Source organism: Saimiri boliviensis, chromosome 15 (genome assembly GCF_048565385.1).
Source record: "Saimiri boliviensis isolate mSaiBol1 chromosome 15, mSaiBol1.pri, whole genome shotgun sequence".
In the NCBI taxonomy this organism is placed as follows: domain Eukaryota; kingdom Metazoa; phylum Chordata; class Mammalia; order Primates; family Cebidae; genus Saimiri; species Saimiri boliviensis.
This window is the reverse complement of record NC_133463.1, coordinates 91,176,463-91,200,112: the sequence shown is the minus strand read 5'-3', so window position 1 is coordinate 91,200,112 and position 23,650 is coordinate 91,176,463. Positions and strand designations below refer to the sequence as shown.

Below are 23,650 nucleotides of genomic sequence, written 5' to 3'. Positions count from 1 at the left end.
CTTCTTAATCCTCCTTACCCCAGCCCCTGAACCTTTAATCTAATCTACCTTCTGTCTCTAAGAATCTTCATTCTAGATACTTCATGTAAGTAAATCACACATTTGTCTTTTTGCGAGTGGCTTATTTTACAGAGCACAGTGTTTTCAGGGTTTATCCATGGCAGGTGTCCCCAAACTTTTTACACAGGGGGCCAGTTCACTGTCCCTCAGATCGCTGGAGGGCCGCCACATACTGTGCTCCTCACTGACCACCAATGAAAGAGCTGCCCCTTCCTGAAGTGCGGCAGGGGGCCGGATAAATGGGCTCAGGGGGCCGCATGCAGCCCGCAGGCCGTAGTTTGGGGACGCCTGATCCATGGTATATCCTGTGTTAGAATCTCCTTCCTTTTTAAGGGTGAAAAATATTTCATCGTTTGTATGGACCACATTTTGTTTATCCTTCCATCTACTCATGGACGCATGGGCTGTTTCCCTTTGGCTCTTGTGAAAAATGCTGCAGTGAACATGGAGGGCGCAAATTAAGTCTGAGTCTCTGATTTCCATTCTTTTGGGAATACAGCCAGAAGTAGGGTTGCTGGATTATACGGTCGTTCTCTATCTTTTCTTCTAGAAAGGCAGATTCCCACATGCAGCGCCTCCTGTGGATGTGTGTGGAGTCTTGACAACCCTACGCTCCCCCACAAATGGAGCTTGAGCGCTTGTCTGGAGGGTCTAGCGGGGGAGCGCAGCTCCTCTAGCGGGTAGGGTCGTCCTGTTCGACCGAGCCGCAGCTTCGGGAGGGACGCGCTCGCAGCGGCGAGGACGGAAGGGACACCCGCCCAGCCAGCCAGAGCAGCCGAGTCCACCCTGGCGGTTACTGCGGTGACAGACGCCGCGGCCAGATCGCCCTCACATCCGGCAGTTCTCCTTTTAACCTCTTGAGGAATCTCACTAGTTTTCTGCGGCGCCGCGCCATTTACATTCCCACCGACAGCGCACAGAGGTTTACACGGGAACACGTTTCTACGGACGAACCAAAAGCTTTCAGGCTTTCCGAGCTCCATGTCTACCCAAGGAACCCTGCTGTCCCGCGTCTTCTCCTCCGGCCACAGTGAGAGCGTCCGCAGAGCCTCCCGGGTCAACAGGAACCGTTCACCGGCCGTGCTCCCATGGGGCCCCCCGGAGAGCCTCACTCTCACCCGGCGCGAAGTGAAACGCAGGGGCGTGGGAAGGCGCGGCGGTGCGGCCTGGGGCGGCCCCGGGTCTCGCCCCTCCCGCAGTCTCCCAACGGGACGCGAACTCGGGCGGCACAAGCCGAGCCGGACGACTCCCCAGAGCCCGAACCGCCGCTTCCCGGCCGCCACCGGGCCACTTCCGGGCGCTCACTAGTGACGTCAGCCCTCTCTGCGCGTGCGCGCCTCCGCCTCCTGCCATTGCCAGGGCGACGGCGGGTCGCAGGTGGCCGGGGGACATCCGGGCCGTTTCCCCGCGGCCCCGCCCCGCCCCGCCCGCGGGGAAACGGTCGCGTAGCGATGACGTCGCGGGGGCCTGGCCGGGCGTCGGGGACTCAGGAGATGGAGGAAAAGGAGATATTACGGCGGCAGATCCGCCTCCTGCAGGGTAGGTCCTGCCGGGCCGGGACGCGAGTCCCGTTCTTCCCGCCTCACCTCGCGGCGGGTCCCCAGCCCCCCTCGTCGGAGGGGTCGCTCTCCGCCCGCGGGCTCCGAGTGTCGGCCTGGGTGGGGGACCGTGGGGTCTGTCAGGACTTGCGGGCCGGCGCGGGGCGCGGGTCGGTCCCCTGCTCCAGCTTCGTGGGGGAGGGAGTGCTGCCGGCCCTGCGGCGGCCGCGGGGGGCGGGGGCGCGGCCGTCGCCTGGTAACCCCCGCCCCCGAGCTGTGGGGCTCCCCGGCGCCCACCCTCTGTGCCCGCGCCCCGCTGCGGGGCTGGGACTGGTTCCGTCCTTGACGCCCGTTTTTATTTGTTTGTTTTTTAGAGACAGAGGCTTGCTCCGTCGCCCAGGCTGGAGTGCGGTGGCGCGATCTCGGCTCGCTCTCACCTCCGCCTCCCGGTTCAAGCCATTCTCCTGCCTCGGCCTCCTGAGTAGCTGGGGCTACAGGCACGCGCCGCCACGCCCAGCTAATTTTTGTATTTTCAGTAGAGACGGGGTTTCACCGTATTGGCCAGGCTGGTCTCCTAACTCCTGACCTCAGGTGATCCGCTCGCCGCGACCTCCCAGAGTGTTGGGATTACAGGCGTGAGCCACCGCGCCTGGCCTCGACCCCCGGTTTTGATGCCCCTTTTCTCCGTACGGTCACATTCCTCTTGCTGTTCCAGACGCAGACTCAACAGGCTTCAGCTTCCACACTTAAACATTTTGAAACCCAAATTGGTCTTTCCAAACTTAAACAAAATAAAACAAAATTCATGGGCAGACGCAGTGGCCCACGCCTGTTATCCCAGCACTTTGAGAGGCTGTGGCAGGAGGATGGCTTGAGCCCAGGAGTTTGAGACCTTCCTGGGCAACCTGTGCAAGACCCTGTCTCTACAGAAAAATGTTAAAAAATGAGATGGGCATGGTGGCTCGCGCCTGTAGTGCCAGCTACTAAGAGGCTGAGGTGGAAGGTTCGCTTGTGCCCGGGAGGTCCTGGCTGCAGTGAGCTGCGTTTGGGCCTCTGCTCTCTAGCCCGAGCAACAGCGAAATCCGTCTCAAAAGCCAAAACCAACCAACCAAACAAAAACTAATAAAATGAAAATGAAAATGAAAAATCCGTTTTGCTTTTATTCTCTCTAAGGAAGAACTTAAAGATTGGGAAATCATGTAGGCAGGAGAGGCCAGGTGGGCCGCCTCCCACTTGGGGTCACTTCTCAGGCTCACATTTCATGTGCTCTTGGGTGTCACCAGGTCTGGACATGGCTTTCTGTGCCCCTGGGGGCAGGGGCTGTGGCAGGGAATGCTGACAGGGGAGTCTGGCTGTTGCTGGTTTGCTGGGTGAGTCGGAGCACCCCTGGCTGCTGCTGTCCTTGTCCAGGGACTTAATTGTGGTTGTGTCAGTTCATTGCAGTAGGACTCCAGCCCATTGCTGTCTCCTCTTCTGCAGGGAAGACTGTGACATCTGATAGGGCAGTGGTCTATGCTTCTAGTACTCCTATTTTCTTTTTTTGAGATGGAGTCTCGCCCTGTCACCCAGGCTGGAGTGCAGTGGCATGATCTCCGCTCACTGCAATCTCTGCCTCAACCTCCCGAATAGCTGGGATTACAGGTGCATGCCATCATGCCCAGCTAATTTTTGTGTTTTTAGTAGAGACAGGGTTTCACCATCTCGGCCAGGCTGGTCTTGAACTCCTGACCTCGTGATCTGCCCTCCTCGGCCTCCCAAAGTGCTGGGATAACAGGCGTGAGCCACCGTGCGTGGTAGTCTTCTTGTTCCCTTTTGTCAGGCATGGAGTCCTCGGGAGTGCCGGTTCTGTCACACTCAGCGGAGCGCCCCCTTTCCATCTGTGGGCAAGCCAGAGGGCCAGTGCTATCATCCGATCCAAGTAATACAGAGGGGATCGCTGCTGTTGTCTTCATACTGAGTGACACTTCTCATCAAAGGATTGTGGACCCAGTAGACCAGCAAATAGGGGTTGTTATACCACATGGTTCATTTTTGTGTTAAGCAGGCGAAACTAGGATTGAAGTGAAGCTGATGGAGAAAAGGCTCATGGAAGCGACAAGCCCACATGACGTGGGCTGAGTTGTCAGTGAGTCCCAGGTGCTGGGGGCTGTCCCTCCTGAAACTGGCAGGGGCTCAGACGTGAGATGGGGTCTGGGGGTATCTTGCCACTGATGCCCTTTGGGGGTGGTCATGATGGTTGCGTTACCCTCTGGCCGAGCCTGTGGTTCTCTCTTCTCAGGTCTGATCGATGACTACAAAACCCTCCATGGCAATGCTCCAGCCCCAGGCACGCCAGCAGCTTCCCAGTGGCAGCCACCCACTTACCACAGTGGCAGGGCCTTCAGTGCCCGCTACCCTCGTCCAAGCCGGAGGGGCTACTCCTCACACCATGGGACCTCGTGGCGCAAGAAATACTCCCTTGTGAATCGGCCTCCGGGACCCTCAGACCCACCTGGCGACCATGCTGTGCAGCCATTGCATGGGGCTAGGGGTGGCCAGGCTCCTGACCCACGGCAGCATGTCCTTGAGAGACAGGTCCGGCTCACTCAAGGTCAGAATATGGTCACCAAAATTAAACCACCATCAAAGTCTGGCTCTGCCAAGGCCTCAGGGGCCCAGCGGGGCTCTTTGCGAGAATATGAGGACACCCCCTGGAGTGACCAAAGGCCCCAGGAAGGTGAAGGTGAGCCCCCTAGGGGACAGCTGCAGCCCTCAAGACCAGCAAGAGCCAGGGGCACCTGCAGTGTGGAAGATCCTCTTCTGGTCTGCCAGAAGGAGCCTGGTAAGCCCAGGGTGGTGAAGTCTGTGGGCAACGTAGGCGACAGCCCCCTGGAGCCCCGCCGGACTGTCAGTGAGAGTGTGATTGCCGTCAAGGCTAGCTGCCCATCCTCCGCTCTGCCCCCGCGCACTGGCATGGCCCTGGGCCGGAAGGTGGGTTCTCATTCTGTGGCCAGCCGTGCTACACAGCTCCTCGGAGATGGGAGAGTAGATGCCGGCCCCGCGGATCAGCCAGTTCTGGCTGGCTCCGTGGTGGGCCCGGCCAGACCGGCCTCAGGACCCAGGCAGGCCCGGGAGGCCTCGCCGCCTGTGTCCTGTCGAACTAACAAGTTCCGGAAAAGCACCTACAAATGGGTGGCCGCCTCTGCGAAGAGTCCCCGGGCCGCTCGGAGAGTGCTCAGCCCCAGAGTGGCTGCAGAGAACGTGCGCAAGGCTGCCGCTGGCGTGGCCAGTAAGGTGGAGAAGCCGCAGCTCAGAGCCGACCCAGAGCTCAAGCCCAGGAAGCCAGCCACGTCCTCCCAGCCAGGGTCTGCCCCCAGCAAGTACAAGTGGAAGGCATCCAGCCCCTCTGCCTCCTCCTCTTCCTCCTTCCGTTGGCAGTCGGAGGCTGGCAGCAAGGAACGTGCCTCCCAGCTCTCCCCAGTCCTGTCTGGGTCCCCGTCGGGGGACGGACCAGCAGTAGGACCCAGTGGTTTGAAGCCCCTCTCTGGGGAGACCTCAGTCTCAGCTTACAAAGTGAAAAGCCGCACCAAGATCATCCGGAGGCGGGGCAGTACCAGGTGGGCATCTCGGCCGGCTGTCGGGGAGTGTGAGGGGCTGTGAGGAGGGTTTGTTGGTGCTCCAGGTGCATCCGCTGAGCTCGGAGCTTCGCCTGCGGTCAGCTTCACGTCTCCAGCAAGGAGTGAGGCAGGGAGTGCTCCCGTCTGGCAGAGCTTTGGGTCAGGCTCAGGGCGGTTCGGGGGCTTGCCTAGGGCCCGGCACAGACTGGGAAGGGCAGGTGTCCCTCCCTCATGGTGCTGGCATCCCGTCCTTTCTCCTGCCGGTGAGAGATGAGAAGGTTGTTGGAGGCAGCTTCTGTTCCAGTTGCCTAGGGTTCACAAAGAAGGCTTTGTGCCAGGCCAGGTGCAGGGGGAACAGCCCCCAGGGACCAGAGCAGGGTCCACGTGTCCCCGGGAGGTGAAACAGAGCAGTATGTCTGCCCCTGACCTGGAGCTGCCAGCCACAGGTCTGTGCCGGGAGGTGGACTGGGGCTCTGGGTCCTGCCAGGGGTGCCTGATTTTTCCTGCATGGCCTGAGTCTAGGGCTTGGGCTCCAGGAGGCCTGGCCTTTGCTGGCCCCCAGGCTGAGGGCTGCTCCTGCTGGGCTGACTGGATGGGGGCTGGCAGCTGCTGGTAGGTGGCAGCCTCCTTGGGCGTTCCCGGCTTTGGGCTCTGTGGCCTCCCTTGCAGAGTGCGGCGGCTGCAGTTGCTCTTTGGCTCCAGGGTGGGCAGATTGGTGTTAGGTCCCAGCCCCCTTGGCCAAGCAGCTGGGCAGAGTGACTCCCTTGCTTGGCACATCTCTCTGGCCTTCCACCCTTGCGGACTTGGGATGAGACTCAGAGGTGGTGTCGTGGCACAGTGCTGGGTCTGGGCTCAGGGACTCCCATCAGGTCGGCAGCTGAGGTGGTGGCTGCACCTGCTGGGCAGAGGGCAGAGGTCCTGCCTTCATCATCAGACATGGTGGCACCCTGTCTCGGAGGCACCTCCTTGCTCTGACCCCTTGCTGTCTGGCCTAGGTTGCTGGGTCATGTAGCGCATTCTCTCTGGCCCTGGTCCCTCAGACAGGCGCCCGGATCCTGCTTCTGGCAGCTCTGCTGTAAACCGTGCTGGTGGCTATCTCTGTCTGGGAATGTGGAGAGGGAGTGTAGAGAAGCTGCCCCCTTACTGAGGGGGCTCAGAAGGCCACGTGGAGCCGGCGGCCCCTCCCCTTGCCCCACACAGGGGCTCCTCTGGCCTGGGTCAATGGGGAGGAGGTGGCACGCAGGTGGGGATGGAGCACTGAGGTCCCTCTTCTCTCCGTGGCAGCCTGTCCTAGCTCGGGAGTCATCTGGGCTTGTGGATTCAAGCCCACCACCTCAGCCTGGCTGTGGAGGGTGGGCCGAGCTGCTGTAGGGGGAGGCCTGGCCCTGACCTTTGGGGGCTGCTCCCATGCCTCTTAAGTCCTGGAGAGGAAGGGTGAGTGGGCAGAGCCCCCAGGGCCTGTGGAGAGCTGCCTGCATTTTGTTCCACAGCCTTCCTGGAGACAAGAAAAGCAGCCCCTCCCTTGCTACCACCGCCAAGAGCCACCTCAGCCTCCGGCGGAGACAGGCGCTCCGGGGGAAGAGCAGCCCTGTCCTGAAGAAGACCCCCAACAAGGGCCTGGTACAGGTTACCACACACCGGCTGTGCCGCCTGCCCCCGAGCCGGGCCCACGTCCCCACCAAGGAAGGTACGTTGCAGGCAGCAGCGCTGGGGCTGGAGCTGGGCACGCCTGCACTGGCTCTGCCAGCCTGTTGGGAGCCATGGGCACCTTCCCTGTCTCGTGCTGTTAGAGGCCCTGGCCAGGAGGGCACTGCCTGGCAGGCAGTGGGTTGTGGGCTGGCCGGTAGAGGAGAGGGCCTGGGTGCTGTGCCCTGTGGTCCGGGTGTGGGATGTGCTGCTGGATAGGCGCTGTGGCCTTTTCCGTGTGTCCCTTGGTGTGTACCCAGCTCTGTCCCTCCTGAGGGAGGAGAGGGTGGCTGCTGAGCCCTGAGGTGGGGGTGAAGCCCTCACTTGTGCTGTCCTGGGCACCCCCAGGCCTCTGGCTCCTCCAGGGACCTTCTGTGCTCTTCCGGCTGAGGCTGCAGATCCACCTGCCCTGCCCTTTCTCAGTGTCATGTGGTGCTGTGTTTTTGTTTTTTTTTTTTCTTGAGACAGAATCTTGCTTTCGCCACGCTTAGCTCACTGCAACCTCCAGCCCCTGGGTTCAAGTCATTCTCCTGCCTCAGCCTCCCAAGTAGCAGGGACTATAGGTGCACACCACCACGCCCGGATAATTTTTGTATTTTTTGTAGAGACAGGGTTTTGCCATGTTGGCCAGGCTGGTGTTGATCTTTTAACCTCATGAGTTGCCCACCTTGGCCTCCCAAAGTGCTGGGATTACAGGTGTAGCCACAGTGCCTGGCTCAGGTGAGTTTTTCGAGTGGCCTGACAGAGCCGGTCTGATCTCCTGCTGTATCACTCGGAGTGTGCCTGGTCCCCTCTGGAGAGAACTGGTCTGAGCCCCTGCGGTGGCCTAGGAAGGCCCTGGCCTGCAGGTTGTGGGGCATAGCCCTTTTGAGGTTGACCCTACCTGCACTGTGGCGATGGTGCCAGGACACACTGGGGGTACAGCCTCCAGACGGGCACGTGCTTGGAGGGTCTGGAGCCCTTGGGTGTGGCATCCCCCCAGACACTGCGGGGGGTCAATGTAGAGCCACGTGCACCTGGTCCTGTGCAGCTCTGTGGTTCCCCTGGGCATGTTAGGGCAGTGGCTTCCCAAGTTCGTATTTGTGACGTCTGGGGAAGGTGGGGCGTTGGGGATTGAGCAGGCTCGGACCTGGGCACACTGACTGGGAACTGGTGCTCAGAAATCCAGCCAAGGCTGGGCATGGTTGCTCATGCCTGTAATCCCAGCTCTTTGGGGGGGCCAAAGTGGGAGGATCACTTGAGGCCAGGAGTTCAAGACCAGTCTGGCCAATGTGACAAAACCCCGTCTTTGGCCAGGCGTGCTGGCTTATGCCTGTAATACCAGCCCTTTGGGAGGCCGAGGTAGGCGGATCATGAGGTCAAAAATTGAGACCATCCTGGCCAACATGGTGAAACCCCGTCTTTACTATAAATACAAAAATTAGCCAGGTGTGGTGGTGCGTGCCTGTAGTCCCAGCTACTTGGGAGGCAGAGACAGGAGAATCACTTGAACCTGGGAGGCAGAGGTTGCAGTGAGCTGAGATTGCACCACTGCACTTCTGCCTGGCGACAGAGTGAGACTTCATCTCAAATAAATAAAAAACCCATAATACAAAATACCCAAAATACGAAAATTAGCCAGGCATGGCAGCACACACCTGTAATGTCAGCTACTGGGGAGGCTGAGGCACAAGGGCTGCTTGAGTCTGGGAGGTTGCAGTCAGCCATGATCGCACCACTGCACTCCAACCTGGGCGACAGAACGAGACTCTGTCTTAAAAAAAAAAAAAAAGAAACCCAGCCAAGGGTACTATCATCTAGGCAGGCTTTAGAAGGCTCGGGAAGGAGTGGGGCCTGGGCAGAGCCAAGAGCTGTGTGGGGGCTGCCTCGGGAGGGCAGGGTGTGGGGTCCCAGAGGGAGGCAGGGTGTGGGGTCCCAGAGGGAGGGCTGGATGGGGTGATGCAGCGGGGGTGGGGGGATTGCCGCACAGGAGGAAGTGAGGCTGGGGGGTTGCTGGTTGGCTGTCCCCATTAGGTGACACCTGCTGCATGCCAGGACACATGTGAATTTCATCCTGGTGGTAGGGAGCAAGCAGAGACCCACGGGGTCCCGGGCGGCTACCTCAGGCGGGGTTGAGGAGGCCTCCAGCTCTGGGAGCCCAGCAGGGCTGCTGAGCCTAGGAGGCCGAGGCTTGCAGATGGTGTGGTGGTTGGGGTGACAGGCTCCCCACTGGGTGCAGGGTCAGCCCTACTCACCTGGCCTGTTGCCTCTTCAGGCCTTTAGTAGAGGGGGGCATAGGCAGGGGACAGTAGAGGCTGCTTCCTGCTGGCGGGGCCTTGCTTGACGCCCCCTGGATGCCTGCAGGGCGGAGTGTGGGCCTAGGAGGCCACCAGCTTCACCGGCTGAGCATTGCCCAGTGTATAGCTGAGCGGCTGCTGCAGCCCCGCCTCACTGGGGGAGGGCGGAATTGATCTCATCATTTTTTTAAAATTTAATGTTTTTAGAAACAGGGCCTTCTCTCCCAGGCTGGAGTACAGTGGTACAATCACGGCTCACTGCAGATGCTCTGGCCATGCCTTACCTTCCTGGGCTCAAGTGATCCTGCTGAGTAGCTGGGACTACAGGTGCATGTCACTATGCCTGGCTAATTTTTAATTTTTTGTAGGGACAGGATCTTGCTATGTTGCAACACATAGTCCTCAGCTGGGCAACATAGCAAGACTCTGTCTTGAACTCCTGGGCTCAAGTGATCCTTCTGCCTTAGTCTTTTAAAGTGCTGGGATTACAGGTGTGAGCCACTGGGCCCAGCCACACTCATAAAGACCAACATGAAGCTTTGCGCAGCGACAGCGTTGTAGCCTGTGAGGGTTATCTGAGGCGCGATGATTATAAATTGAAAACTTTTCCCAATACCCCGCCATGACGGCTTGAAATATAGTCAGCACTGGCAATTTTTGCCAGTCTCTATGGAGACTGAATTAAAAAAAAAAAGAAAAAATAAAAATGACCAACATGAGGCTGGGCGTGGTGGCTCACGCCTGTAATCCCAGCACATGGGGAGGCTGAGGTGGGTGGATCACGTGAGGTCAGGAGTTTAAGACCAGCCTTGGCAACATGGAGAAACCCTGTCTCTACTAAAAATACAAAAATTAGCCAGGTGTACTGGCGAGCGCCTGTAATCCTGGAACTTGAGAGGTTGGGGCAGGGGAATTGCTTGAACCCAGGAGGCAGAGGTTTCAGTGAGCTGAGATCTCGCCATTGCACTTCAGCCTGGGTGACAGATTCTGTCTCAAAGAAAAAGAAAAAAGACCTGCATGATTGCATGGAGTGAGAGGAGAGGGTCCTGTGTGAGGGAGGGCTGGGGAGGTGTCTCACTCAACTTGACCACCACTGGCCCATCTGGCAAGCAAGGTTGAGCCACTGTGCCTGGCAGCCTGCTGGCTCCTGGGAATACTACGGTGAAGGTAAAGAGAAGATGAAGCTGGAGACGCTTTCCAGTGGTGGAGACAGGCAGCCACCAGAATGCTCGTACATTGGCCAGAAAGGTGCTTCTAGTTGGAAAATGCCTTCTGAGGAACAGTCGGGCATAGCATTGGGCAAGCTGCAGAGGGGCGTTCTCTGGATGGGAGGGCTTCTCTAAGGAGGTGACCTGAGCAGAGAGGAGGGAAAACAGGGCTCAGCTCTGCAGGCTGAGGTGGAGGTGGGGACGAACTTACTGTGTTCCAGGAGCACAGGGAGGCTGTGGGGCCAGTTCACTGTCCAGGAGTGTGGCTTGGAGGGGATGGAGCCAGCGGGACAGAGGACCAGGGCCCAGAAAAGGGTCTTGTAGGCCACAGGAGGGAAAGGGGGTTGGTTCTGGCTACTTGGGAATCCAGGGAGGTACAGGGGAGGACCCTGGGAGGGGAGGATCCAGGTCCCCAGGGTGTCTGGCCTGAGTGGGCAGTGAGTCAGGAGGGCCTGTGTGTAAGGCTGTGGACGCCAAGCTGAGGAGCAGAGCCTGCAAGCTCTCAAGCGGGCAGGGAGCACGTGGAGGTGAGAAGCCAAGCCTGGCCACTCAGGTAGCTGGCTGCAGGGGAGATGGGCATGGCCAGGGCGTCTGCTGAGATGGGAGGCTGGGGCCTGGGAATTGGGTGCGTGGGTCCCTCAGGTACCCTCCTGCAAGACGCACCATCTCCCTTCTTGCTTGCCTGAGAACTGAGATCTGCCTATCCTCAGCCCTGGCCAGGTGGGCTCCTAGGTAGGACCCAGCTTTGTTTTGTTTAATGCTGCAGTGTCTGGAGAGCCAGTGAGCTCTTCCCGGACCCTCCCTCAGCCCTCCTGGGTGGCCAAGGCCTCCATCAGCTGGGGCATTGCTGGGTGCTGCTGTTGTGTGGGCTGTGGATGGGGCCGGCAGGTGGGGCTGCTCCTTCATTTGGCTGCTTGAGTTTTCTCTTTCTGCGTTTTCTGCCCAGCAAAAGCTCAGTTCCAGCCCCACCTTTTTTCTTAAGGAGATGGCAGTATCCCAGTGTCCAGCGGGGACCACCCTGTGCGCCTCTGTGCTAGGGACGGGCGGGCTTCTGGAAGCTGCCAGGCAGCCCTGCTGTGCTGCCCAGTGGCCAGTAGAGGGTGCGCTTGCCCCTCCTATCCCCTCTATCCGCCCTTTTTTGGTAATTGATCGCCTAATTTCCTCTTTATGTGAAAGAAAGCAGATATCAAGTAATTTGCAGCAATAACCTGCTAATGCTGGGCCAGTATCGAAACTCCCCTGTTCATTTCAAGTGGCAGATAAAACGCTAATACATAATTATCCTTGCAAATTGGATTATTTTAAATAACCAAAAGGCTACGGCCAGGAGAAAGCGATCCCATCTCCCCTGAGTTACTATTGCAGCATAATTGCCGCGTTCAATCAATTTCCCTGGCATTAGAAATTCCATCACAATCAACATTAAGCTTTATTCATTGTGATGGCTAAGAGCCGGGCCATTTCTCCTCTTTTTCTTAACTGGCAAAATTAATCAGGGAAAAGATTTTAAACATTTACCCGTGCGAAAGAGGTCAGCCCTGCCACTATATTGCTCAGCAGATAAGGGGGCTAATAAAAAGAAAATTGAATTACTAATGATCACCAAGAACAGAGTATATAAAACCTGGCAATCGCCAGTTCAGGAAAAGGGAGAATCAATTTTCTCAGGACAAGGTGCATTCATTTTTTATTTCGGTGCATATGATCAGCAATTTAATTTGAGAGGCATAAACAGGAGGAAACAGTTAGGGAATAATGAGCCTGGAGGTGTAAAGTGCTGCAGGATATATGCTGTACACAATTTATTTGGCACAACAGATAATCGCTTTAATTGAATTCAAAAGTGCATTGTTCAGCAGCAGTGTGGCCGCTCACGCCTGGGGACTGAGGCTGTTGGGAAGGTTCCAGCCTGACTCTTTGGTGCCTCTCCTCCCTTCTCTGCCTCCCCGGCCCTCCACAGTCCTCTGGGCCTGGAGTCAGACCTCGGCTGGAGGTGGGGCAGGAGATTCCTGGGGGTCTGTCCCTCTGCTGTCTGTGTGCCCCTTGCCTTCTGTTTCTTCCTTGCCTTTTCTCCTGGGGATGGGTCTATTGGCAGCTGCGGGATGAGGATATGAGACACTGGCCAGGCACTGAGGCTCATGCCTGGAATCCCAACCCTTTGGGAGGCTGAGGTGGATGATTGCTTGAACCCAGGGGCTCAAGAGCCTGGACAACATGGCAAAACCCCATCTCTACAAAAAAACACAAGAATTAGCCAGATGTGGTGGCACATGCCTGTAGTCCCAGATACTCAGGAGGCTGAGGTGAGAAGATTGCTTAGGTCTGAGAGTTTGAGGGTATAGTGAGCTGTGACTGGCACCACTGCACCCCAGCCTGCGTGACAGAATGAGACCCAGTGTGGGGGATGTGGGGCCAGCATCGTGGTGCATCCTTCTGGGGCCCGTCACTGTGCTCAGCCACCCTGGGATGACAGGCGTGATGCCCTAAGCCTGGCCGGCCTGTGCAGAGGGGTGCTGTCCAGGCTGTACACTCTGGCCCAGGCCAGCTCTCCCACCTACCACCCTGCACCCAGGCTGAGGAGCTTCTTGGTGGCAGGAGGTGATGGGACTCCTACCAGCCACATGGAGACATCTGCTGTTTTATGCCAATGAAAAGTCGTGGCAGGTGGGTGGGCAGTGGTGTCGTCAGCTGCTGGCATGGGAGGGCCTTCTGCTTCAGTCACCTGGGATGGGGGACAGGTGCCGGTGGCCTGGCCCCTTCCCTTATGGCCTGGGATGAGCCCTGGGCCCTGCCTGGGAAGCGGCCGCCTTTCCAGACTCGTCGCCAGCGTGCTGGGTGAGTATGCAGGCCTGGCAGGGCCTGGGCACACCTGTGGTGGACAGAAAGGACCCAGCTTGCAGAGTGGACTCATGTGGACAACCAGGCTGACCCGAGGCCTACTGGCTGCCCAGGCTTTGACAGGAGCCAGGCCAGGCGTCTGCCTCTGGCCCACAGCTTGGTGGACACATGAAGGGCGCTTCCTACCCGTCCCTCAGTCTGCTCTGCTGGCCCCAGGGTGTGGAGGAACTGTTGTCAGCGTTCCCAGAGGAGAAGCAGAGTCTCCACTCACCCCAGGTCACTGGCAGAAAAGGCAGGCCAGGGTCTTGGACTCTCCTCTGGCTGGTGTCACCAGGTTCCGGGGCCGCCCTGCCTGGGTGAGTCTGCTGGGGCCCAGATGCCCATTCCTTATCAGCCTGGATGCTTGTGAATCCGGGTTTCTCTGAGAAGGTGCCTAGGGAGACCCTGTGTGACCTGCTGTCCCTCAGCCCCTCCCCGCTACTAGGTGGTTGACATGGCCTCTCCCAGCCACAGCCCAGGACCCAGAATGGGACTTGAGGGGCTGGGGTCCCTTGATCACACGGCGCTCCCTGGATACTGGATCTCACACTCTTGCCCTGGCAAAGCCAAAGGTAGCCTCCCAAAGCCTACCCGCCCGCCCAGTCCTGTGTGGGGTCTCCCCTACTGTGGTGGGACAGTTCCTGGACTGCTGCCTCCTGGCTGCTGGGTCTCGGAAGGACCTGCCTTGGCGGCTGTTCAGAGGGCTGTGACCCCTCTGAGTACTCAGCGGTCCCTAGAGCCCTCCCTGTGTCCTCGGGTCCTCCCCGGGCACGTGGCTCTTTTCTGTGTTGCCTCCCAGTACCTTGGGGAGGGGGCGGTTTGCCAGGCAGCCCTGGTGTCCAAGGCCTGGCTGGATTCTGCCCCCAGCCCATGCTATGGCTTTGCACTGTTTGGCCACAGATACTTATGGGGATGTCATTGAGCAGGCATCTGCTTGGGAGTGTGATGGCCCCTCTGCCCCTCTGTCCCCAGCAGCTTCTCCCAGTGGCCACCACAGCCTGTGGATTCCGGTGTGTGGGAAAAACCCAACTGCTTTCTCTCGACTGACCCTGCCCCTTCTCGAAGGCCTGGCCTAGCTCCAGCCGGGCCCACCCTCTGGCCAGGCCCCTCCCCATCCATAGGTGTGCACAGTTTGCTCCCCTCATTCAGGAGTCTGTGAAGTGGGCCGTGGTCTGCCTTCCCAGGCCAGCTCCTTGCTCTGCCACCAGGAGCATTCCTTCCTCCTGCTGCAGGAATTGCTGTGTATTGTCTATCCTGCCTGTTAGGAAGGTTCTTTGGGGAGTACCCTGGCTGCCCTGTGTGCAGGACAGTCACCACACTCAGCGGGCAACCGAGGGCTGAGGGCCTGGCAGAGGGCTGCTGCCCACCAAGAGGAAAAGCCACAGGGCTTCCTGCCCAGACACTGTCCTGCCCCTTTGAGACACGCAGGCTGGTGGAGGTCGGCTGCAGCACTCAGAGGCCTGGTGAGCGAGCCCCGAGTCTGGTGCTCATGGCCTGGATCTTTGCTGGATGCCAGGAGGAGGGTTATGAGCCCCCAGGCGTGGTACAGGCATGGCCTGGCAGGAGACTTTGGGTCCCGTCCGTCTGTTCTTGCTGGTGCTCGGTTCCATGTCTGTGAATGGGGTCGAGAGTTGTTGCTGCGGGGCTGAGCGGTGCCTTCGGGCACTGTCCCTGGTGTGGTGTTCCTGCTGGGCTGTGCTGGCGGCCAGCATTGGCCACCTGGGACGCTCTGCCTGGCGCCTCTGGGGTCTGCGATCCGCCATCGCTTGCTGTGTGCATCTGGGCTGTTTGATTTTACTCTGGTGAACCCCGTGAAAGGGCATGAGAGCAGTTACATCTGGAGTCCTGCTTTCATAAGGAAAAAAGAAAATGCTGAATTAGGCTTCAGGAAAGGCAGCCACAGCGATCCTTGAATGTCGCATAAATTACCAGGCATGCTGGAGGCCTCCACGGAACTGGCGTGGGATCGAGTGTGTGCTGTGGTGGTGCTGCACTGGTCTGTGGGTGCAGAGCTGAAGACTGGGCTGCCTGGTCTGGGTGGCATTCTCAGGAGAGCCAGAACTCATACTGCAGCAGGTCCCTGGGTCCCCAGGCTGGGACAGCGTGGGCTGCTCCTTTTGTTGAATGGATTGTCCCTCTCCTCCCAGCCCAGGGCTGGCACATCCCCCAATCACGTGTCCTGGCAGACTTTGAGTTGAGTGCAGGACACCTGCCCGAGAGCCTGGGCGGGTCTCTCTCACCCTGGCGGCCTCTCTCAGAAGAAGCCCACCGGGCAGTGGGCACTGGGGTTTAGGACACAGGCTCTGCTGCCACCTGTGTTGGGGTTACATGAGCCCCGCCACCTGCCGACCCTCACCAGGCAGCGAGGGGCACGCTGCCAAGTGCTCGGGTGGCTGGGGGACACGGCCCACGGCTGTCCCCATGGCCACCTCTGCTGGCCTGGTCCTCCTCCTACTCTGCCTGCCTGTGCTCTTCTGTGGGCGGCCTCTCGGGGATCTGTCTCCAGCATGGCCAGTGCGCCCGCCCCCCGCTTGCCTCCTGGCAGTGTCTTTTCACCAGTGCTCGGTTCTCCCACCTGGGGAACGGGGGATATGGCTCCGCCAGCCTCAGCTGGCCTTCTGTTGAGGGGATGGGGAGGGAGTGTGGCTCTGGGTGCTGAGGCGGCCTCCTGCTGGGGATGAATGTGGCCTGTGCCTTCTGGGATTTGGCCCCATCTTTGCATAGGGTCAGGATGTTGCTGGGCCCCTGTCTTAAGCCCCTGCGGGGGCTGTAGCCTCCTATGCCCCATCTGCTACCCATAAGCGGCCCCTGCCAGCCTCTGTCTCTCCAGCTTGACCCTTGCCTGAGGGCACTGCTGTGGCACCGCTGGGTGGTGGCAGTGCTGGGTGTGGTCAGAGTCCACGTGAACTTGGGCATCGGCTGCGACCCTCGTGATCCCCACTGGTTGTTTCCCCTTGCACCAAGTTCAAATGCGTGTTGGGCGGGGTCCTGATGGGAGGTAAGTCCTGCTTCCCCAAGGGTTTCCTGCTCAGCACCAGCAGGTCCGGGAGAGGAAGCAGCCTCAGTCCAGTGCCTCCTGCCCACTGGCACCTGGTCTTCCTGCCACTCATCCCCCAGAGCTGACCTTGCCCTTGCTCACTGGGCATCCACCGAGCTCTGGTGCTGTGCTGGGACTGTGGCTGCTGGGACTGTGGCTGGCGGGACTGTGGCTGGCGGGACTGTGGCTGCTGGGACTGTGGCTGCTGGGACTGTGGCTGCTGGGCCAGCCCGGCAAGGCCCTGATGGCACCACTGCGGCTCTTGGTGGAAGGTGCTGGGCTCTTGCCTGATGGCAGACAAAGAATGTCCAGCCAGGGTCTCTCCCACTGGACCTCACTGAAGTCAGTGCCCTCTGTGGCCCCATTGGAGCAGCAGCCCGCAGCCTAGCGTGGTTTCAACGTGGCCGTGGGTGGACTTGGGGGTTCTCTAGGCCCCCTACAGCTTCCGTGGGTGTACCAGCCCCCTGGGCTCTGGGCCAGCCACAGGCAAATGCCACTGAAGTGGGGCCAGTGCCAGGCCCAGGCAGATGGCAGGCTTGGGGTTGTGTGGCAGGCGTGGCATCCAGATGGGTGGGGAGGCCTCTTGGGAGGGGGGCGCAGAGGCACAGCCCATCACCCACCCCGGCCTGGCCAGTTCCCTGCCCTCTTGTCCCTTGGTACAGATCTGCTGCAGTGCATGGCCAGCTCTGCGCACTGCGTGTGTACCGGGTGGCGGAATCCCAACTGGCCGTAGAGCCGTGCTCCCTGTAGAAAGGCGTGTGGGAAGGCGTAGCAGGAAGACCAGGGCTGTCTGTAGCACCCTTGATTGGAGCTTCCCTTTCCAGGGCTGAGCCCGGTGACTGCAGCCTCTGGTCCGTGTCCTCATGGGAGCAGGGTGACATGCAAGGAGCCCCCTCACATGGGCCCCAGAGATGTTCCTCTCCCAGCTGAGACCTCCCCTTTCTGTGATGTGGGGTCCCTTGGGTGGCTCTGCCTTGGGAGGGACACAGTCTAGTCTGTGGGTCCAGCTGTTCTGGAAAGGGCTGGGCCACGTGTTCCTCTTCTGCCGCTAGGGCTTCTAGACAGCCACGGGAATCCTGAGGAGGAGCCTGCGCCACCTGTCACCCCTCAGGGCCTCCTTTCTCATCCCTCACCTGTGGCTCTTCAAGGCTGTGCTGACCCTGCCGTCAGGAGCCATCACTCAGCAGGAGGCTGGCACGGTCACCAGCTCCTGGAGGAGCCTCAAGCCAGGCAGAAGAACCCTGCTGTGAGGTGTCGCTCAGGCCCGGAGAAGCCAAGAAAGTGCCATGGCTGCATCTGGCCGGCTGGAGATGCCAAGGCATGACTCTGCATGGCCCAGGCCTTCTCAGTGCTCACAGAGAGAGTAGATGGAATTTCAAAGGAAATCTGTAGCTAGATATGATGACTGCAAATTTAGCAGCCTTTGGGCATTAAGTGTCAAGTTATCTGTTGGTTTGCCTGAGTGTCTGTTATGGAGCCGTGGTCTCGGATATCAGCCCCGGGCCCCCAAGTTCCATTCTGGTGCCTTTAACCCAGGGGCTGGCAACGATGTACATCCAGGCCAGGGCTGGCGTGGTCTGTGTGCCTGCTTCTGCTGCTGGCTGGCCTGTACAGTGTGGACACAGAGCATGGGCCTGGGGAGGCTGGCAGTTCCCCTGCTGTGGGGTCTTGTGGACAGAATCATCGACTGTGCTTCCTGTTCCTCTTCCTCCAGGGAGCGAAAGGCCAGGGCCACGCAGCCACCAGCGCAGGGAAGCCGGCAGTGCAGCCAGCACCGCTCACCCTGCTTTGCCTCAGAGGCGCTGCCAGGGCGCAGGTGTCAGGTGTGTGCCTGGAGCTCATGGGCCAGTCTCCTCTCCCTGGGCCAGGGCCAGCTGCTGTTGGCCCTTCCTTTACCCACCTTTGTGCAGCTTGCCTGCCGCTAGTGCGATGGGGTTGGGGCTGGCTCTGGGGCTGCGGCCTCACGGCCCAGCCAGGGTTTCTTTGAGGTAGGCCAGCGGGCAGTGAACTCTGGGCCCCTCAGCTGGGTGTCTGGCCAGCGTAGTCAGGCAGGAAGTACTGAGGCTGCCCTGCACTTGTGGTGGCATGGCTCCTGGCAGAGCATGGCACGTCAGGGGCTCTGGGACTCTTAGCCTCGACCCTGGTGAGTTCTCCTCTAGGGCCTGGGATCGTAGACTGCACTCAGTAGCTATGGACTCTGGGACTCATCCCCCACTGCGGCAGTTGTGGGGAGGGCTGGGGAGTGGGCTCAGAGCCCTCCAGGGTCTGCTCTGTGGACTCTGGGACTCATCCCCGACTGTGGCAGTTGTGGGGAGGGCTGAGGAGTGGGCTCAGAGCCCTCCAGGGTCTGCTCTGTGCTGGCCACGTTGCTGCAGGGCCCATCCCTTGTTTTGAACTCCTGACCTCAGGTAATCCTCCTGCCTTGGCCTTTCAAAGTGTTGGGATTACAGGTGTGAGCCACTGAGTCTGGCTTCCAATACATTTTTTTTTTTTTCGAGACGGAGTCTCGCACTGTCGCCCAGGCTGTAATGCAGTGGTGCGATCTTGGCTGACTGCTGTCTCCGCCTCCTGGGTTCAAGCAATTCTCCTGCCTCAGCCTCCGGAGTAGCTGGGACTACAGGTGTGTGCCACTATGCTCTGTTAATTTTTTTGTGTTTTTAGTAGAGATGAGGTTTCCCCATGTTGGCCAGGATGGTCTCGATTTCCTGACCTCGTGATCCACCCCTCTCAGCCTCCCACAGTGCTAGGATTACAGGCATGAGCCACCGTGCCCGGGCGGGGGTCTGGGGATGGCCGTCCTCCGTGCCCATCCCGTCTCCTGCCTGCCCCAGTGGGTGCCTGGGCAGGGGTGGGAGATGGCTGCAGGTGTGGCTCGTTTCTGGGCCCTTTGAAAACACAGGTAGCAGATGCCCCGTGTATAGGAGGCCTGGAGCTGCTCCAGCCTGGGCTTCCTGCCCACAGCTAGTCCCCTGGCCCGCTAGGAGCTCCCCAGAGGCGGACATAGTGCTGGGGGTAGGGCCACTGGTGGTCCCTTCCTGCCCAATGGGGCAGCAGGACTTGAGGAGCTCTCAAGGCCTGGGAGGACGTCCCACTGGGTGGAGGGCGGGGTCAGTCCCTTCAGAGCTTCGAGGCTCCACACCACGTGTCTGCACTCTGTGGCCTGGGTCTCGGTGTGCTCAGTAGCCCCATGACCTCGGCCAGTGCCGCCTCCCCACGTCTCCAGGTTCCTTGCCTCAACTTACTGGCAAAGGCCTCTTGGGAGGAGCCAGGCAGCCAGGCCATGGTTTTCTTGTTGAGAACCCTCTGGACTGGGCGGGGGCTGTGGTGGGTCTGGGCTCACCCTGTCCAGGGTCTGTTTCTGTGTCCTAGGCCAGCTGTTTGTGCTGAGAACCCGGCGGGCTTGGTGGGTAGTCTGCCTGTATGCCGGAAAACCTGCTGCTGTGAACCTGATGCCCTCTCTGGGAGTTCAGGCCAGAAACCTAGCCATGGGGACACTGCTGGGCAGAGGTCCTAATTCCCAGCCAACAAGGCTAGAGGATGAGGGCAGGGAAGGGGAGGTTCTCGCCTAGCTCCTGGGCTGGGGTGGGCCCTGGTGGGCACAGGGAGCTGCCCCCTGTGGGAAATCAGATGTTCTGCCCTGTGGGCAGGATGCTGTGAGACGTAGCCCCACAGCCCTGTGTGTGGGGCAGTGCCTGCCAGCTGGGATCTGGGCTGCCTCGGGGTGGATGCCCACAGAAGATGGCAAGGCCTGGAACTCTGTGGGAAGTGGAAGCAGCTCAGCCTGGGTCTGCCTGAGGGCTGGAGGGTGCGGAGCTCGGCTCCAGCTGGACGCTTACAGGGCCGGGTAGTCTGGGTGTGTCTGGGTGGGTCCCCCCTGAAACCAGCACCCTGCGGCAGGTCCCTGACCTGCACCCCAGTGCTTCCCAGCCGGTTACCACTGTGTGGGCCTGGGAGGCTGAAGCAGTACGAGGGCTGGGTGGGGCATTGGATGGGCAGCTGGCCATTGGCTCCACCACCCCCTGGCCTTCCCTGCAGCCTAAGCTGCCCCTCCCACCACATGCATGGCTGGGGTGGCCCCGGAAGGGTGGTTTCACCTCCTCCCAAGTCAGGGCCCGGCAGGGGAGCCTGTGCCCAGGCTGCCCTCTCAGCCGCCTCTGTGTTCTGTTGAGGAGGAGACCCCACCTGCCTCTTCCTCATGGCGGCCCCTGGACAGCATTTTCATGATGCTGGCCATGTGTCCGGGGCTGGGGCTGCTGTGGAGAGCTCTGGGCACCCCCACTGCTCCTGCCTCCTGCCAGGGCCCCTCTTTGGACCCCAGAGAAGCCCACCCAGCTCCATTGTGCCTTCGTGTGGGACCCTGGGGCTGAAGGAAGGGGGCGGGGCAAGCAGTGGTGTTCCAGTCCTGCCAGGCCTGGGGGCGGCCTGTCTGGTCATTGTAAATATTTACCTGTCACTTTTGACAGATTGGGGCCAGCTTGATGTTTTAAATCTTCAGCCCGGTATGAAAGCTTAAAGGTATATATTCAATTTTTTACCATTTTATTGAAAATATTTAAAATCTGTTTTTACAGGGTTTTTCTTTTTGTAATCTGTGCCATCAAATTTGTAAACCACCAAAAATCAAGGGAACTTGTATATATTCATTTCCTTTTCTGGTGTAATGTTGAAGTTGTAAAGATTATTAATGCATGCCCACTGAATATAACCCTGGTTTTGTGATAAAGTTGCTTAGATTTTGTTGACGATGTTAGATTAGTAGTTGCATTAAATAACTAAATTCCTATGGTGATTATTAATTGAAATTTTGTCTTTAAGCAGAGAGTTATTTGTGAATATAAGCTTTGTGCTTAGAGAATGTATGTGTTTTTATCTGTTAGTATGAGAGAATATAAACTGCATCATTAGTGGAAAAAAAAAAAAAAGGGAGATTGTTTGCAGGCTAGGGGATTGTTTGCGTCTGCTGGGATGGCATGCAGCTGACTGTAGCTCCACTGTGATACTGTCTGGCTCAGAGGTGCTGGGCCGTGGCTTCCCACGGGCAGGGCCCTATTGGGCCCTGGTGTCATGTGTCCCCTGCCGTGCAGCCTTTAGGCCTGTGATGAGTCCTGTGCATGGGATGGAGTGGTGGCCTTGGCTACCCTGGGGCCTGGTCAGGCTGTTGTCCCCAGGTAGCCTGCACATGAGGCCTGCGGCTGTGAAGGGTGAGGCCAGCCACTTGCCCCGTGCTGCCGTGTGAACCGCTGTGGCTCACGTGCACACACACAGCGCTGCACGCTTACCTGTCCTTGTGTGGGCACTGTGTGAGCACGCGTGCCTGCTGGTCAGATCCTGCCCGCACTTGGGGCTCGCCTCCACAGCCCGAGCCTCGGTTTCCACAGCTGTGATGTGGGGTGCTCAGACCTGGGGTAATGAGAAACGTGGGGCTCAGTCATTCTCGACCTTTGTCCTTTCAAGACATATGAGCTCATATTACTTAAAGATGCGCTTACGACCCCAGGTCCTGCCTAGTGCACTGTGGTCTGGCACTCTGAAGGCCAGAGTCTGGCAGTGGCGGGGTAGTTGTCACCCCTGCCTTCCCTGCCTGGCCCCGAAGGCTGGAGCCCCAGGGCATTGGCCAGGAGTCTAGTTAGGGGGGTGGAGCTGGTACGGGGCCGTCTGCAGCCTGCCTTCCTGGCTCCCACCCTAACCCAAATGCTGGGCCACTGCCTGTCTGACCCCGTGCCCCACTGCCCCCCGTCAACCCTCAGCATACTCTCTGCCTCCCCTCTCCTGTCCTTCAGAGGGCCGTTGAGTCCCCTTTCTGGGGAGGCTGGGGTAGTGCCTGCTGCACCCTGGCCTGGCCTCAGCCTCAGCCTCCACAGGGCCCCTCGCTCACCGTGCACTGGGGAGGTAGGCATTGCCACCAGGGCTGCACTTTGTGCTTGAAAATGGAGGATCCAGAGGAGTGGAGATGGGCCTCCCTCAAAGGTAAGGGCTGCCTGCTGGGCTGCTGCTACTGCAGCCAAGGCCCAGGGAGCCTCTGGGCCTTCCCCCTGTGGCCCCCGTTGGGTGGGTTGAGGGCGGGAAGCCCCCTGCTGCCTTCTCAGGGTCCCCAGTTGCACATGTGTGTGCCAGAGGGAGCACAAGCAGGTGAGCCAGGGCCTCTGAGACTGCGGTTGTGGCTCCCACGCGCCATCTCCAGCCTTAGTGGGCGTGGCCCCGGTGCTGTGCTGCCAAGACCAGCCCTGGAGGAGGCTCTCGGGACACACCCGGTGCCTGGCACCTAGGGCCTCCCCTCCGCGGCCTGCCCACTGTCCCACAGCCATCAGAAAGGCTGGGAGTGGCCCAGAGGAGAGCGGTATGTGGCTGGGGGCCCTGGCAGCCTGTGGCTTCTGAGTGGGACATGCGGTTTCTCTCAGGACTGCTGCTTTCTGTAGAGGGTGTTGCCGGGGCTCTCTCCAAAGAATCTTTCTCAGGCTGTGCTTAGAGGTAGCAGAGGAGAGTTCCTGAGAGAAGGCCGTGCCACATGGTGGAGCTGGGTCTCCATGCTGCCCGGCAGCCACTTGGCCCCAGATCTGTTCTATTGACCTCGGGATCCAGCCAGGCCCAGCCATGTAAAGGTCGGGTGGGCTGGGAGAGAAGGGCCTGGGACTCCCTGTGTTAGGCTGAGGCTGTTCCCAGCCCAGGCTGTCCGGTGGAATCTCCTGGTTCCCTGAGACGGGAGCCTGACTGAGCTAGGCCGTGCTGGCCCAGGAGCTGCCCACTGGCCTACAGCACCAGGGCATGGCGCTCATGCAGAAGGCCAGGTCCTGTGGACTGGGAGACCCGAGGCGGTGCTGAGCGGCTGCCTGCAGGTCCTGTCCCTTGAGACGTGGTGGCCAGTGCCTCAGGGCCCGGCTGTGGCTCCCTAAGAGCCAGGAGCTGCTGTCCTGGCCCTGGGCAGGTCTGTTCTCTGGGAGCTGCTCTTTTGCCCTCAAGTACCTGCGTGCCCCCAGTACTGTGTGTGGGGCAAGTGGGAGCAGGGTCAAAGCAGAGACAAGCTGAAGAGGCGTTCTCAATCCTGTCAGAGCTCCCAGCCCTGGGAAGAGCTCAGTCCAGGTGCCCCTTAGGGCCCAAGGGCCAGATGGGGAGCAGGTGAGCCATAGGCCTGGGTCCTGGGCACACAGGCCCTCTCCAGGCTGGCCGGGGCTGCAGGCTGGTGAGGAGAGCTTGGGAGACATAGTTCACGAAGCATGTGCCTTGGGCCCTGGTCCCCTTCTTTGTGAAGTGGGGGTCGAGGCTGGGCGCACACCTGGCTGGGCCCAAGCCCAGATGTCCCTCACTGCAGCCCGCCTGCCCTGAGCCTACCACACCTGCTCAGAGCGCGGCCTGGGGTGCAGGCCTGGCTTGGTCC

General features: G+C 59.6%; 1 protein-coding gene and 1 non-coding gene across 5 annotated transcripts in view; both read left to right on the top strand.

The window, feature by feature from the left end:
* The first annotated feature begins 1,422 nt into the window (after nt 1–1,422).
* Nucleotides 1,423–23,650, top strand: part of ZC3H3 (zinc finger CCCH-type containing 3) — a 92,825-nt gene continuing 70,597 nt past the window's right edge. For 2 of the 4 annotated variants that reach the window (XR_743695.3, XM_010329897.3), the window contains exons 1-3: nt 1,424–1,599; nt 3,877–5,194; nt 6,685–6,881. Coding sequence is in view for 3 of the 4 variants with exons in the window: in XM_010329897.3 (XP_010328199.1) it covers nt 1,512–1,599; nt 3,877–5,194; nt 6,685–6,881 (1,603 nt within the window). In the remaining variant the exon portion in view is untranslated. Of the gene's footprint in view, nt 1,600–3,876; nt 5,195–6,684; nt 6,882–23,650 lie in introns of all 4 variants that reach the window. The other 2 variants (XM_074387254.1, XM_003942068.4) reach the window with 2 other exon arrangements.
* On the top strand, nt 9,692–9,832 carry LOC120362362 (U4 spliceosomal RNA). The gene has a single exon (XR_005578283.1). It is a non-coding gene; the product is annotated as a U4 spliceosomal RNA (small nuclear RNA).